This window comes from Letharia lupina, assembly GCF_014066315.1.
Source record: "Letharia lupina isolate WasteWater1 chromosome Unknown contig_15, whole genome shotgun sequence".
NCBI classification, from domain to species: Eukaryota; Fungi; Ascomycota; class Lecanoromycetes; order Lecanorales; family Parmeliaceae; genus Letharia; species Letharia lupina.
In genome coordinates this window covers 1,408,798-1,423,361 of record NW_023502984.1, presented here as the reverse complement: position 1 = coordinate 1,423,361, position 14,564 = coordinate 1,408,798, and the positions used below count along the sequence as shown (strand labels likewise).

At 49.7% G+C, this 14,564-nt stretch overlaps 6 protein-coding genes across 6 annotated transcripts; 4 read left to right on the top strand and 2 right to left on the bottom strand.

Moving 5' to 3' along the window:
• Nucleotides 1-164: 164 nt before the first annotated feature.
• Nucleotides 165-1,537, top strand: HO133_002753 (uncharacterized protein; the record flags this gene model as incomplete). The annotated part of the gene is made up of 4 exons (XM_037293678.1): nucleotides 165-449; nucleotides 559-1,385; nucleotides 1,436-1,486; nucleotides 1,531-1,537. The coding sequence occupies 4 exons, from the start codon at nucleotides 165-167 to the stop codon at nucleotides 1,535-1,537; spliced, it is 1,170 nt and encodes a 389-aa protein (XP_037150507.1).
• Nucleotides 1,538-1,844: 307 nt separating this feature from the next.
• Nucleotides 1,845-2,847, bottom strand: HO133_002752 (uncharacterized protein; the record flags this gene model as incomplete). The annotated part of the gene is made up of 2 exons (XM_037293677.1): nucleotides 1,845-2,646; nucleotides 2,708-2,847. The coding sequence occupies 2 exons, from the start codon at nucleotides 2,845-2,847 to the stop codon at nucleotides 1,845-1,847; spliced, it is 942 nt and encodes a 313-aa protein (XP_037150506.1).
• Nucleotides 2,848-6,082: 3,235 nt separating this feature from the next.
• HO133_002751 (uncharacterized protein) lies at nucleotides 6,083-7,128 on the top strand (the record flags this gene model as incomplete). Its single annotated transcript, XM_037293676.1, has 5 exons — nucleotides 6,083-6,232; nucleotides 6,284-6,414; nucleotides 6,467-6,560; nucleotides 6,610-6,997; nucleotides 7,058-7,128. 5 exons carry the CDS (start codon nucleotides 6,083-6,085, stop codon nucleotides 7,126-7,128), a joined length of 834 nt encoding a protein of 277 aa, XP_037150505.1.
• Nucleotides 7,129-8,361: 1,233 nt separating this feature from the next.
• Nucleotides 8,362-9,824, top strand: HO133_002750 (uncharacterized protein; the record flags this gene model as incomplete). Its single annotated transcript, XM_037293675.1, has 4 exons — nucleotides 8,362-8,647; nucleotides 8,722-8,981; nucleotides 9,096-9,343; nucleotides 9,638-9,824. The coding sequence occupies 4 exons, from the start codon at nucleotides 8,362-8,364 to the stop codon at nucleotides 9,822-9,824; spliced, it is 981 nt and encodes a 326-aa protein (XP_037150504.1).
• Nucleotides 9,825-10,506: 682 nt separating this feature from the next.
• On the top strand, nucleotides 10,507-11,130 carry HO133_002749 (uncharacterized protein; the record flags this gene model as incomplete). Its single annotated transcript, XM_037293674.1, has 1 exon — nucleotides 10,507-11,130. One exon carries the CDS (start codon nucleotides 10,507-10,509, stop codon nucleotides 11,128-11,130), a length of 624 nt encoding a protein of 207 aa, XP_037150503.1.
• Nucleotides 11,131-11,315: 185 nt separating this feature from the next.
• On the bottom strand, nucleotides 11,316-14,094 carry HO133_002748 (uncharacterized protein; the record flags this gene model as incomplete). Its single annotated transcript, XM_037293673.1, has 4 exons — nucleotides 11,316-11,963; nucleotides 12,015-13,449; nucleotides 13,505-13,941; nucleotides 13,999-14,094. The coding sequence occupies 4 exons, from the start codon at nucleotides 14,092-14,094 to the stop codon at nucleotides 11,316-11,318; spliced, it is 2,616 nt and encodes an 871-aa protein (XP_037150502.1).
• Nucleotides 14,095-14,564: the final 470 nt, after the last annotated feature.

Here is a 14,564-nt window from a genome sequence, read left to right as displayed (position 1 = left end):
AACAACTGCAAGTAATCCACTCTCATGCATTTCATGCAGTTCATGCAGTCAGCCACCCAGTAGTCAAGTCGTATCTGGCTAAAAGCCATAATCCTCCCTGCCTGCCATTTCCCTTGCTCTTTCTTTCTCCTTCTGAATTTTCCCAAGAAATCAAGGTATCCGCAATGGATGCTTTGAACGACGACAACGAGAAATTCCGACTCGTGAGCAGCAACACTCGCGAGGAAGCTCAACGTCCCAGGAGTGAGTCTGCCCTTTCCGACAGGACACTTCTCAACATGTCGGATTCAGAAACGGAGGAAAAGAGAAGGAGTGGTGATCTAGAGAAGGAGGGCCTCGTCGAGCAATTACCCAAAGTCGTCACAAAAGAACATGCCACCAAAGATCCATATGCAAGAGCCAAGATATTGATGTGGATGTTCGTCAATACTCTCGCTACCGTAACAATCGTGAGCTACCATTATCCGTCCACGGAGCAGTGCGCATCAGCCCCTCAATGCTCATTCATTGCGCTCATCGCCATGCTGAATGAATACTGACCAAATTCGTCTTGACCAGGTCTTCTGCAATAAAGCCATTTTTAGCGACAAATCCTTCTCACAATGTCAAGCAGCCTTCGCATCCTTCCACTTCTTCGTCACAGCAGCGACGCTCTACCTCCTCTCTCGCCCCGCAGTCGGCATGTTCGAACCTCGAAAGATTCCTATCATGAACATGCTCCCTCTCGCTATCGCAATGGCTATGAACATCGTCGGCATGAATGTCTCTCTCCAAGTTTCAACTATTACCTTCTATCAAATCACTCGAGTCCTCCTGACCCCCATTGTCGCAATAATCAACTTCTTCTTCTACAAGAAAACCATCCCAAGGATGGCAGTCTACGCTCTGATCCCTATGTGTTTCGGAGTCGGCTTGATCTCTTACTACGACCAGAAGTCAGCTCCAGTTCCAGGTGCGCCAATCAAGGCTGTGGGTGCTCTGAGTGTGCTTCTCGCTTTCGGAAGCGTCACTGTCAGTGGAATCTACACAATCTGGATTGGCACCTATCAAAGAAAATACGAGGTGAACGGATTCCAGCTCCTGTACAACCAAGCACCCCTAGGAGGTGTACTTCTACTATATGTCGTTCCATGGTCGGACAAGTTTCCAGCGCTGGACCAGACACCTGCGGTTATGTGGGGACTGATACTCTTAAGTGGCTTCCTTGCCGCGTTAATCAACCTGTCGCAATTCTTCATCATTGGTGGCTCAGGACCTCTCGAGAGTACCGTTGTCGGACATCTCAAGACTTGCCTTATCGTGGTCATTGGCGCTTTCTCGGGGGGGAAGGTCATTACGGATAAAGCTGCCTTTGGGATCTTACTTGCGCTGATCAGCATTTTCTCGTAAGTCACTAATGTCTCAAATGAGGAGATATGATGCTGATTGACTGCAGATACTCAGCAATAATGATGCGGCATACAAATTTGGCCAGTACGGTCAAAAAGTAGGTAATAAATCTACGATTTAGACAACCGCTCATCGAAGCAGAGCTTGAAAAGCTTGAAAATGGGGATATCAATAATCTAGAAATGTTTGTTGGGGGAGGGAAATACCCCACATACTGTGGAGGCGTTTGGGACTGCTATAGATTTCTCGAAAAACTGGCCGCATGTTTGGAAGCGGGCCTTGTGTCACCTGCTGTTTTGGACGTACGGCATCGGTGGTGAGAATCGGTGCATCTAACGATAAACATGTCCTTCATTATCGTTTAAACCCGAATTCAAATGCATTCGAACTGTTATATGGTCACAGCGAGGTTCTTGCAACATCGTCTCGAATTGGCTGTGCGCCTTTTAGGAGGCTCAAATCTCATCCGGCCACGCTGGATCCTCTCTCCTTCGAAAGACAGACACAAACCGTTTTCCCCCATTCCTCGTGACTTTCTTTCCTTCCTCAGTCTCCTCCCTGATACACCTAACCAGCATCGCCACCAGCCCTTTCTGCCCCCCCTCATCAACCCACTCTCCCTCTTTCCCCTCCTCCGGCAACTCAATTGTCTCAAACATGCCTTCCGTTCGGCCTTCTCCAGTCTCACCCCCCTCATCTTCTCCACCGACCCCGCTGTTTCCAAACGCCTCGAACCGACTCCTCATCCACTCTCCCAACTCTTCCACATCCGTAATCGTATATACGCAGCCCCCTGGCCTTAGCACGTATGCATACTCGGCGCACAGCGTGCCCGACACGATCCGCGCTTTATGCTTCCGTGCTTTGAAATGCGGATCCGGGAAACAGAGAAAGATGTGTGACAGCTGGCCGCGGGTGAAGAAGTTGGGGAGGAACTTCATGGTGTTGGCGCGGAGGCACGATATGTTCTGATACAGGCGCGGAGAGCGGTCGGCATACTGGGAGCGCAGAGCGGAGATACGATCCTCCACGTACTCGGTCACTTGGGTGCGGATCTCGAGCCCCAGTATCAGTTCGTCGGGCAGGAGGGGCGAGAGCGCGACGAGGAGACCGCCGAAGCCGCAACCGATATCTGCGACCGTTACGGGTTTGGTCAGGGGCTTGACCACCGCGTGATCTTTGGCGACTGATTGAGTGTCCGGTGCGACGAAAGCAGGGTAGTGGGAGGACCAGTCCATGAGGGCTGGGCTTGCGGGGCTAGGTGCACCATCTGATTAGCTGTCAGCGGTCGAGGTAGACATCGGGCAGGCGGGTTTACTATGTCAATCGGTGGTCGGAGAATGGGTTGGCGTGGGCTCGTTGCCGGTAGAATTTCTTCTTGGGGAGCTCGGCGTTGCCCTCTTCCTTGTGGGTTTTGCGGTAGTCCTCGCGCTTTTGACGCTTCCCTGCTGCCGTCATGGTGGCAGGTGTTGGGCTTTGTCGGGGCAGGACAAAAGAGCGGCCGGATTTGACAGCGATAGAAAGCCTAGGAGCATGGAAGGTTAGAAGGTTTGAAGTGTTGCGAAATGAGAGGGTCTTGGCGGTTCAGGAAGACAGAAATCTGCCCCCGGCTCAGTGTGGTCCTCACCCGAGGATACCGCATTTAGGTGCGGGCTAGGTGATAGGGTGTTAAATACAGCACCCCACCAGGGTGATCAGTACCCCAGCCGAATAAGCACGCTCACATTTCATCCTTTCACTCACTCTAGCCCCAAACGACTGCTTTGATTTGCCCTGACCGGCTGCAGTAGTACGCTTCACCTAGGAAATTCTCTGTTGTGATTTTCCTTAAGGCTGAGGACCGTTGCGTATATTTTTGGTAGCGATTCGAATCGAGCGCTAACTCTTGATCTATCTATCGCCTTTCGCAGCTTGATGGGGGGCTTATCATTATTATTAGTAGGTACAGAAGCGACACTCGATAGAACGTGTTCTAGTATACTTGCCGAGCTTCGCCAGCACGAGGGTGACAGAGATACCTGCACCCCTTAAAACTGGAAATTTGATGATGATTTCACAACGAAGAGCCCTAGCAGAGAGGTTTTGCGCTGTGACTTAAAGATTTCGATAACACTAATATACTGTTGCGTAAAATTTAATTCATAAAGAGGGTATTCGTTAAGTTATTCCAGCTGACGGGATTTCTTGGTGTGTGCAGGTATGTAGATCTCGAAGGATTCGCTATGATAGGCGGAACGGAGATAGACAGGGAGATGTCGCTGCCGCATTCTCCTTATATTATCAATATCGGCTGGTTAGTCCTCCCATAGCTTATAAGGAAGCAAGGCGTTATCTTGCTATAAGAATGGCTACGGATAGCTGGAAGGTGTACTAGGGATTCTATGAGACGGACCGCAGGCTCGAAGAGACGCTGAGATGTGATGCTGTATAGATGCCAACTTGCTCTGACAGGGAACCTCCAGGTGACTGTAGTAGGATTGTCTCAGGTCTGTGCATATCGTACGTAAAATTGTGGAGTGGGACGATGTTGTGGATGCAATGAACTAGCAGAGCTCAGTAGGTAGCGCTTTTAACAATTTCATATGAGAATCATTTCTTGCGTTATTTCTTTAGTTCCGGGTATGACTTGTAAAGCGCCGCGAGTGTTCCTGGTCCCGAATATAGCGATTTAAGGTGATGATGCTAGGTAATATAGATTAGCTTCTATCTATAAGTTCGTTATCTGCAAACAAGCTCCTTCGATCTTTTCGTAGTGCAAAAACAGCGTGGGATATGACGGGTGGCTCGCATCAGTTATGCAGTCTTTATTGATGTACTTTATTTACAGATCGTCAACTCCAGCGATTTATATGTGGCAATAGGCCGAGGCGTCAGATAAGCTCTTGCTGTTTCCAGCCCAATAGCACTTTCTAAGTCGTCAATTACCGCAGCGAATCGCTGCTGTATGTGCCGTGGTACTTCAAGAGTCGTGCCGGATGCTCATAGTGAGAGTTGCCAATTTCAGAATGAGGGATTCTAGAAGGAAGGATCTATTGGACATCCTTGCGCAAGCCCCCACCTAAAACAACCGTAAGCCATCCGAACGTCCCGATGGTGACGATGCTCCGGTTCGCATCCGTTTCAACGGAAACTGGTATTATTATTTCTTACGGAAATAATACGAATAAAGTCATGTTAGCATTTGGCCCCCAAGCATGCCAGCCACCCGTATCTGCCATCCACCTCATTTATTACTGTACCTAATACGCGACCCGGGGGAAGAATCAATCCATCCTTCTTGATTATTTCAACAAGTCATATAGTGGTGTGGTGGTTGAATGTTGATTGAAGACGGCTGTAACAGGCTAACAGCCCGCTAAGGTACCGTATGTGTGGAGAAAGGCGCGCAAGGCCCGTCCAGCCAATTGTGGCCCGTCCCATCCCCGGCACTCCCCCACCTTCTAATTTTGGACGCTATCCAAATGAGAAACGAGAAAAGTCAAATTTGACTCCTTAGGAACTGTGAGCGAGTAGGCACTTTCAGGGAGTACGCTCTTTGAGGGAGTGGGGACTTCAATGGAATAGGCACTTTCCGGCTTGTTTGTCGGGCCCTGAGCCTTGAATGTCCGAAGTGCATACGGTAATATTAGAAGCTCGAGCAACCGCAGTTGACTGTGCGGCAAGGCTTTCCCGCCCCTTTGCGCAGTGTTACTTGGGCATGTTGATGACATTAAAGGGCACATGCACGATACATAGACAGCGTATCAAAACGACCCCGGCTGACGGGAAGCGTTGAAAGATTCTACGGAAGCCTTGGCACTTTGCCTGCCTGCATATGTGTTTCAACCTGCTCACATTCTGGAAATCATTGGCTACATCCTGAAACAAACACGCAGAATTGATAAGCAAATGTAAGAGCTTTCAAAGGTCCGGACTTGGTGATTGGTATTCTCCCCATGATTGAGATGCTCCTAGTGGGGCATTCCTCTCAGGAGGTGCATGGGGCTTTCAAGCTGAGACCCTGGAACAAATGCTCCAGGATATTACTACTGTCGCTCCCCCTAACGCTGGAGCTGTCAACAAAGACCCTTGTACTACATGATCTACATCAACAGAACTCCCAAATAAAGACGCCAAGCCCAGCCGAGACCCGCCTTTCTTTCCTTGCGGTGACGACCTCATGACACTAGACTGGTGGTGTACGCTCATGGAGCAGTATACGGTTCTAGTCTTGCTTTGTTTCACAAGCCTTGTCAGCGCACGCAATCCCCAATGCCACACAAACGCGACGGCCGCTGTACAGCAGCTTAGTGGATGGAATTACCTAGGCTGTTATCACGATACCTGGAATGATCGATTGCTCAAGGCCTCAAGTGTAAAATTGTCGAACAACACAGTTGTAGGTTGTGCCAAGTTATGCTCTACTCAAGGGCACACGGTTTTCGGCGTTGAGGACAACCTGGAATGTTATTGCGACACCACTCTTCACCCGATGGCGAATACCTCGTTGTCGGACCAAGCGTATTGTAACAGTACCTGTTGCGGTGATGCTTCGGTATTATGCGGAGGCGTTTGGTACATCGGTGTCTACCAAATCTCTTCCAGTGGCCGCGACTTCACAACAAGAGATAGGATTGCTGTGGGCGTCAGCATCGGAGTTATGATGCTTCTAGCGGCCGTTCTCCTCGGTTGGAAATACTACAACAGACGCAGTATGAGCAAGTCTAAAAGCCTTCTTCCGCGCTTTGCATTATGGACCTGCAGCAATAGCGAATTTAAAGGGAAATTCAAGGTGGCAGACCGCAGTCCGTGGAGAAGGTTGTCCGGCCGGCTCCAAAATCCTTTACGACATTGGCAAAACGCAGTATGTTGGTAGCTTGTGATTGTTCGAGGACTTGCACTAACAAGAGTGTAGGGCAGTCACGACGAAGATTCACATTCAAATGTTACGAACGCCTTCAGGCAATGTGTGGCTTCCAACAGAGACTCACCAGTCATTGATGAGAAGCATCTACTACCGACCGACGATGCGGACCTCTTGATCAAGTAAGCAATATGTGCCCCTAAAATTCAGGCACAGTGCTAACGTGACTTATAGAGGACAGTGCGAAGATCTTCCAGAACTTCCAGGAGATAATCGGCAGCGCCAACCATACGAGGAGGTAAGAAACCAGGTTGGCGGAAAAGTCGAGGTGATTCAATCCACCGAATGTGTGATGTGACTAATAGCTTTTGGCATAGACTTTCAGCAAAGATATTCGAATAGCGATCGCAGGTGGACCGTATGCCCATGCGCGAGCACTGCTAGATACTCAATGTCAAAGCGGGAACTGGATCTCTCGGCGACTTGTCGAACGCTTAGGCAAAACCAGCGAAATTTTGGGCGTCAATAATCCTCCAAGCCTAAAGGCCGCCAGCGGTCACAGTATAACACCCTATGGCGTACTATCCCTTGACTGGAGATGGAATGAAACAGGAAATAGAGTGCATCGATGCGACTTCTACGTCTCTCCTGAGTCAGACCATCTTGATATTATCTTTGGGGCCGAGTACCTTGCAGCTGAGGACCTTGTCACCGTCCCTGTGTGCTCTTTCTCACCCCTGACGCAAGATAGAAAGGATACCGACGGTAACTTCACCCTCAGCTCGCTTCCTAAAGAACCAACATTTTCTGACGGTCTGATTCTAGCTCAGGAGGCCGAGAAAGCCAAGGCAAAGCAGCAGCAAGAGAAGAAGAAGGCTGAGGTTGAGCTCGAATAAAAGCATCTCGAAACAAGGAACAGCAGTAAAGCGGCCAGTCAAGTTAGTCGCGGGGCCAGCAGCAAGGCTAGCATACACGAAGCTGGTCGCTATTCAATAGACATGGCAAGCAATCGCAAGTGTTGGATGAAGCGTAGAGGGTATGGGTACTGTTGTGATATAGCACTCGATGTATGATACAGTCAAAGTTCTGCCGGTCTTTGTAGGAAGGCCTAGGGAGAAATTCACCGCGACAGTCCTTATAACCCGACCCTAAGCATTTGCTTCCCATCGCTCCGCATCTTTTGTTAGGGCTTTGGTAGTCTGAATAATTCTGTGGTCGAGGATGCGATCGGATTTGTAAGCTTCGATCAAGAATCACCCGTAGCTAATTGACCTGTACAACTCTGTTATTAGAGAAGAACTTAGGTCTCTCGAGAGCGCTCTTGGAACATGAAAGCCCCTTTTTCGAACATTGAGACTAACACCATTTGGAGAACCCCTGACCCATCTTACCCCTCTATGCTGTCCGCAAAACGATCGAACACAGATTCATTTCACCACGTCGTCTTTTATACCTCGTTCCTATAGCGAGGCTGGTCCATGGGTATTGGCTATTAAAGAGCATAGTCGACGCCTTGACTACTGTAGGCGTTCTATCTTGAGGGTTTTACGCTCAGACGCTTCCCCAGCCTGACCGCGGAAACCCTCCGCCCTAAGATTACACTCAATACCTAAGTATGGTACAACAAGATTTAGACGGTAGCAATTCTCGGGAGAGAGGCGGGCCGGTCTGAACAAGGGCCCCATGGACACTTGGCACACTCGTAACATTAGCGGCATGATCAAATCGTAGCCGAATAAGGTACATGTACTTCGGAACAAGTTCCTTAGTACGTGTCGAAAGTATTATGCTACGACCACCTCATGGGTTTGCGTTGCTCGATCGTCCGATGGGACTATTCCTGGTTGCTTCGGTCGCAACAATCGTCGAGAATTCTATAATAGACAATATCGTTCGTTACAAGACTGCCTCACCTCGTGTGAAAGAGCAGGGCGACGTCTCAATACTGTTGTCAAATGACAACCACGCATGTCGCAAGATACGTTCTAATGCAGGTGAGACAATTAAATTGCCATGGGGCTACCAATCAGGATACAGCCCATGTTGCTGCTATAACATGAACCAGCTGTCAAGACCTTTTTCTTGCATTGAATCAATACCGTTGTCTTACGATGGAAGGTTATGCAAAAATGGCTTCCTTGATGGGAGCCAATCCTGAAGTGGCTATTCTTCGTCGGTTTGGAGCGATGAACGCTCAAAATCTACTATATCTTCAAGCGGAACTAGTAGCGTTGGAAGATGACCTTCGATATTATGCTGACCAAGACTCTGCATCGGATATCCTCGATCGAAATCGTTATTCAGAGTGCTGGGACGATCTCAGCAGATCGGACGATAAAAGTAGTGGTAGTGACGAAAGAGCCGGACAACAATGGCGGACTATGCTCAGGATACGGGAAAAACTGAAAGAGTATAGTTCGTCAAAGCCGATCCAACGAATCTATTGTTTCTCAATCTCGATTTGTGGAAGCAGTACTGAGACATCACAGACGAAGCGCTTCTGCACCAGACGGCCCTCGCAGGTCTTCAGAAGCCCAACCCCAGAGATCTCTCCTTTCTCCAGCAATGGATGGAATCTGTCTCAATGGGCAATGTGCATCTGGTGGGCCAAGACAGTGATGTCTGGTCAAAGCCGGATAAATCAGACCTCATCGCTCTACAAGCTCGGCACGCCGACGATCCTCTTACGGCCTGGGTAACTAATACAGGGGTGCACTGGTGGCATCAGGTTGTTGGGAAATATCTGAGGGTACTGATTTCTCTCCCACGCTGAAATAAAACGTCATTAATGATCCGAGCTTTTTGATGCTACTCTACATTGGAAAAAGCTTGGCTACTATCTTTACTTACTACGCCTTTACAGCAACCAGAAGCCACGAATTGGTCCGCCAATACAGTCTCCTACTCACAAACTGGGCTCTCCCGCCTCCCGTCCCTCGTCGGTGTAGTTCTAGCTTCTCTACTCCCGATCGCCTCCATCGTTGTCCTGTACACAATCAGCTCTGATCTAGTACGCTTGATCGTGATTGGACTTTTCACGGCTGGCTTCTCAACTAGTCTGAAACTGGTGACGAATGCGAGACTAGTTGACTTGTTCACTGCTACTGCCGCGTAAGTACGTATCTGTCCAAAGAGTGAAGAATATGAAGGCTGATGGAGTGGGAAGCTTCACTGCTGTTCAGGTGGTTTTTGTGGGAACGAATGGGAGTTCAGGTGGAAACAATCATTGAAAAGATGGAAAGGGACTCTCAGGACATAGGAGAAATGTGCGGAAGATTCAGGAAAACCCAGCGACCTGATTGATGTCCTCCTTAGTCAATATATCGAGATAGACGAATCGTAGAACAATTGCTCTAGTATACACAATCAACCCGAAATTCCACGAGATATACTAAATCTTGTCAGACATGTAGATTCCGTGAACGGTCGCCGCATGATTCTTAAAATGCATCACACGGTTAAGCGTGACTGTCGCACATTCGGGATGGGGGAAAGGGCAGGGTTCGCGGGGCCGAAAAGGGCGAAGACGGTCGAAGTGCCGCTGCAACGAAGATTTACTGTCAAGGTTGTGGAGTCGTTCCTTCAAATGTAGGTCGGTATGATCGAGGCAGTAAAGGCAACAGTCGGGTTTATATCTTACAGGAAAGAGATAGGGAATCCAGGAGTCCGACTCAAAGTCGGACTTAACGGTATCTAACTGACGTTCTGCGTTATTTATGAGGACGGCAGAAGAGGAATAGACAGCTAGGGGAGCGAGCAAGGTCGACCAGGACTAGGGGAGGGCGATTTAAAAAAGGATGAATTCGAGGGCAAAAGTACACAAGAAGAGAAAGAGTGGAAGAAGAAGTTGAGAGTGGTAAGAAAGATGAGAAGAATAAGCTTGAGAGAGCGACGTTGATAATTGAGTGTCTTTCCTATCGTCGCCGCTTTTCCATGAAGGCTCTGCGTATGAATCTTAACCAGGCCATCAACTTATGTAGCCCGTATTGTAACGAACCGCCCACCCTAGACGGTGAAAGAGATACGTAATATTTTCTGATAAGAATACCAACCAGACAGCAATTTCCTCACCTTCAAGAAGGTGCAGTCACTCAGGATCATTCAGGCTCGCGTGACGGTCACCCGCGTCGCGCGAGAACAAAGATTTCTGTATTCTTGGCACCCGTTATCGATAAGCATACTCGTAGGGCCGATGCCAAGACATCAACATCCACCCGCCTTGGAATGGGAGAAATTTCTTTGGAGTGCGATACATAGCTATCCAGACAGGTCCCATGGCTCCTGCACAACCTCGTACCGCCGAATCATTCACCTACCCCCAGTCCTACTCCTTCCCACCCTTCTTCACCCTCCAACCCAACCTCCAAACCCGCCTCTCACAACTCCGCAAATGGTCCCGCCTAATCCAGCGCTACTGCCGACATCGCCACGTCTTCAAGCTTTCCCTAGTCGCCGCCCTCGACACGCCCTTGTTCAAGAACGCAGAACTGAGGAAGAGGTTGAGCGTGAACGATGCGTTGCAGGTGGTGGATTGGATGACGAGGGACGAGGGTGGTAGGAGGGCGGAGTGGATCGATGGAGGGGTGGAGGCGAAAGGGGGGACGACGTGGGTGTATTGGAAGAGGCCTGAGGAGTGGGCGGAGGTGATTGTTGGGTGGGTGGAGGACACTGGGCAGAAGAATACGGTGCTCACGCTTTATGAGTTGATGAACGGGGAGATGACTGTGGGACAGGGTATAGTACCTCGCGAGAAGAGGTCGAAGTCGAATGCTCACGGAATGCTAGATTTTCACGGCATGGACGCCGAACTGTTCCACAGATCGCTGGCCGTGTTGGTCAAACGGGGCAAAGCGCAGGTATTTGGAAGTGAAGATCAACAGGGAGTCAAATTTTTCTGAAGGATGTCTGCATTGAGTGCTGCTCTTGCAGCCTGAACGTGACCATCACCGAACACTTTCCCACGAAGTCGGGTCTGATATACAGACGTTCAGATTCGCCATCCATCTCTCTCGACATGCCAATAAAAAAGGGACTTGTGCTGTCACAAACGCTCCGCTCAGTCGTCCAAATGCCCACCATACGCTCAAGCCGTAAGTGTGATATCCTTTTCAGTCAAGTTATAAGAGTCACGCCATTGGTGCTTTTGCGACAGCGCAAGGTCCACTATCCAGTCGTGGCGGACAACGAGAGGGTTCTTGCCCAATCCGTCGATCATTTGCCGGAATTTCGGCCACAATTTCGCTTCTTCTGGAGTAGTACCACTGATAAGGTACACGTATCCGGGCGAACTAGCTTCGGAGTCGTCACCCTCTTCGTCCAAACCTGCTCGCAGCGTTGCCGTGAATCCAGCGCGAGCACGATACATGAGGCACTTGCCACCATTGACCTCCGCGATGGACTTGTATGTCTCAAAGCCGCCGTGAATGAGCTCGGTACAATAAATGGAGTACCCTCGAAGGAGCTGACCTTTGTTGCTCTTTGCTCGAACGAGGGAATCGCTGAGCTTGTAGCCCATTCGCTTTTCGCTCTCGGTGTCTTGCAGCAGATAATTCTCTGGCTCAAGGCGCTTGTTTTGTGAGAGGCAATCGTTTACAAAGTCGGTAGATAGGATAATGGGAGCGTGTGCCAGCGCGCAGATGAACTTTTGTGTGCGGAGGATATGAGGAGAAGCAAGATGAGTGCAACTGGCGACATCAGGGACGATCAGTATTCCCATCGCTCGAAGTCGTGCCTGAGTCATGTCAGTAATGCTCATAGCTGGTGAGCTGACCATTGTACTTACGCGCTCTTCGCCTTCCTTTTTGGCAGCACTTACCCACCCCTTGTATCCAGAGAGCGCCAAACGCATCGATGGAGGAGCAAGCCCCTTTGACTTCTTAGCCCTCTTCGTCGCCCTGGTCTCTTCATCTGCTCCTGTATCGGTATCTTCGTCTTTCGATACCGATCGCTTTCTGTTGACTTCGGGTACCAAATCTTCGCTTGACTTGCGACCTCCATGGGTAACCCCACCAACTCTCTTTCTCTCTTTCTGGAAAAGTGCGATATCAGGAGCGAGATCGTGCAACTTTGCGACTGCCTTGTCCTTTGCACTGCGACTGCCTGTGGTAGAAGGTGTCTCGTTCTCTTTACCCTGGCCGATGAATCGTGAAGAGGCTGGTGTTCGAACTGCGTTGCCCTCTGTATGTCTCCTATTCTCTTTCGAAGCCTTGGGGGTATGGCCATCAGATTGAAGAGCACGGAAAGGTACTTCTTGACTCCCCGCAGAACGCGATGGATGGGGGTTCATGGCATTCGTACTCCTTGAAGATGTAGCGTTAGGAGGTTTCACGGACATTGGCCTCGGCACATCGTCACTCTCAGCAGAGGGATCAACGTCGGACCCAAGAGGGAAGAACATTTTTTCAACTGCCTGTTTGTCAATTGGCGTCTGCCCAACAACTTCGCCTAAGTTGGTACGGGTCGGAAAATGGTTGTAGCGCGGATCAGAGACGGTCTGTATCTGCCATTTGGCGTAGCTCTCTTCAAGCCAAAGGTGATTGACCATGTGAATGTTCCACTCCTTTGCCGCGTCGCATTTTTCACTAACCATATGAGCAGTAATTAGATGGGTGTTGTCCTCCTTCATGGTCTTGGTAAATTCTCCTCCTGCCGCTTTGGCAAGATTTTCCAAGTACACACGAGCCTCACCATTGTAATTCGAGAGACTGATACGAAATATACTGAAGCCAGGAAGACCCTGGCGAGCAACCGGATAGTGTAACAGCCGTCGCAAAGGGGAAGTCCATGCGTTGTGAGTGATAAGGTAGTAGAGCCAAGCCAAGTTTCCGACGTCCTTCCCGGCCCTGGAGGCTATCCGGTAGTCAAGCGACTCTCGGTAATGACAGATGAAGATGTCGGCTTTGTATACGCTGCCAGTCACCATCCCTCCACCGTTTAAGATCAGATCTTCAATAGTGCCCAAAAGATGACTCCCCAATTCGAGATCCCGAGAGAGCATGACCTTCTTACCCCTGAAGACCGTGAGTTGGCGACGATTCGCGCTGGGTGAGCTGGAAGGCGTGGGCAGCCGATCAGGTTTAGGAGATGATGCACCTAGCATGTCTTGTCGTCCGGCCTCGGGTATACGATCTTCAGGGCGTTTGCGTAGGATCTCGGGATCCGGCAGGCAATAGGGCGCTTCATCAATTCGTTTGCCTAGTTTGAGGCAGTCGTCGAACCTAGCAAGAGTCAGAGCTTGTAATCGTCGCAGATTTTCGACGAAAGGCTTGTTACCAGTGTGGCAAAACAAATTTACACTTGACGTTCCTGCTGATGGCCGTTTTGCACTTGTCCGAGTCCATAGTCAGGGCTACAATGTGGGTGACCATCTTCGATAATGAACTAGAATACAGTCCACCCATGGCGAGAACGCCTCCGATGATAGCATCTGAATCTCCACTTGGTAGATCGACGCAACAAACGACCAGACCGGAGAAGAACAGCCTAGGATCTGGGCTGTATTGTCGAGGATTTGCAAGTCTGCCTTTAGCAATCGAGGCTTTCACCCAATCTGGCTTGACCACAGACTTCAGCGCATCGTTGGCTGCTCCGTACTCAGGGAAATCCGTTGTGGTTGAGATGATGTGCGTGATGTCTTGCAAAGGAATCGGGTCCGCGATTGCTTTCCTGGTTATCTCTTCGGCCCCATTGTCTTCCAGTAACTTGGCAAGCTGAAGGCTTGTGTCAGCATCATTTCTTCACTCTCATCTGTGTGTTGTAACACGCACCTCGCGTGCGCTGTCTCCTCGAAGATCCACGGTTTGCACGATGTAGAATTGGACTTGTGCGAATAAAGATTTGCTTTCTGCACCGTCCAGATCCATAGCGGCTACTTTCGACAGATTTGAAGGTGGTCTCTAAAGGCAACAAGCTCTTTTTTTATGAACAATATGAAAAAAATTGGCGGGCGCCTTAGAGATGGGGGCTTTGCGCAAATGTTGACTGAAGTCGCGTCGGCAAAACCGTTATCGATTGACGCGCCAAGCTTTTGCCACACGTGACCACATTTAGCGGGGTTTGTTTCGGGCAGATCGTGATGACTGACGAGCATTTGGAATTGGGGCTGCTGACGGCGCATATTGGTCCACACATCGTCACCGCCTTCTCATCTGATATTGTACATATGGAAACACCGAGTTCATGCGGAGAAGAGTCCTCAATGCTTTCTAATCATGGCTTGACTTGATATGAGTATCGAATCGTCTGTGCCGCCTGCTTGGTGGCCGAGCAGCTAGGCATTGCAAGGGGCCATTAATGATTGATTGCTGTATATATTTTCGAGACTTTCCCTGTT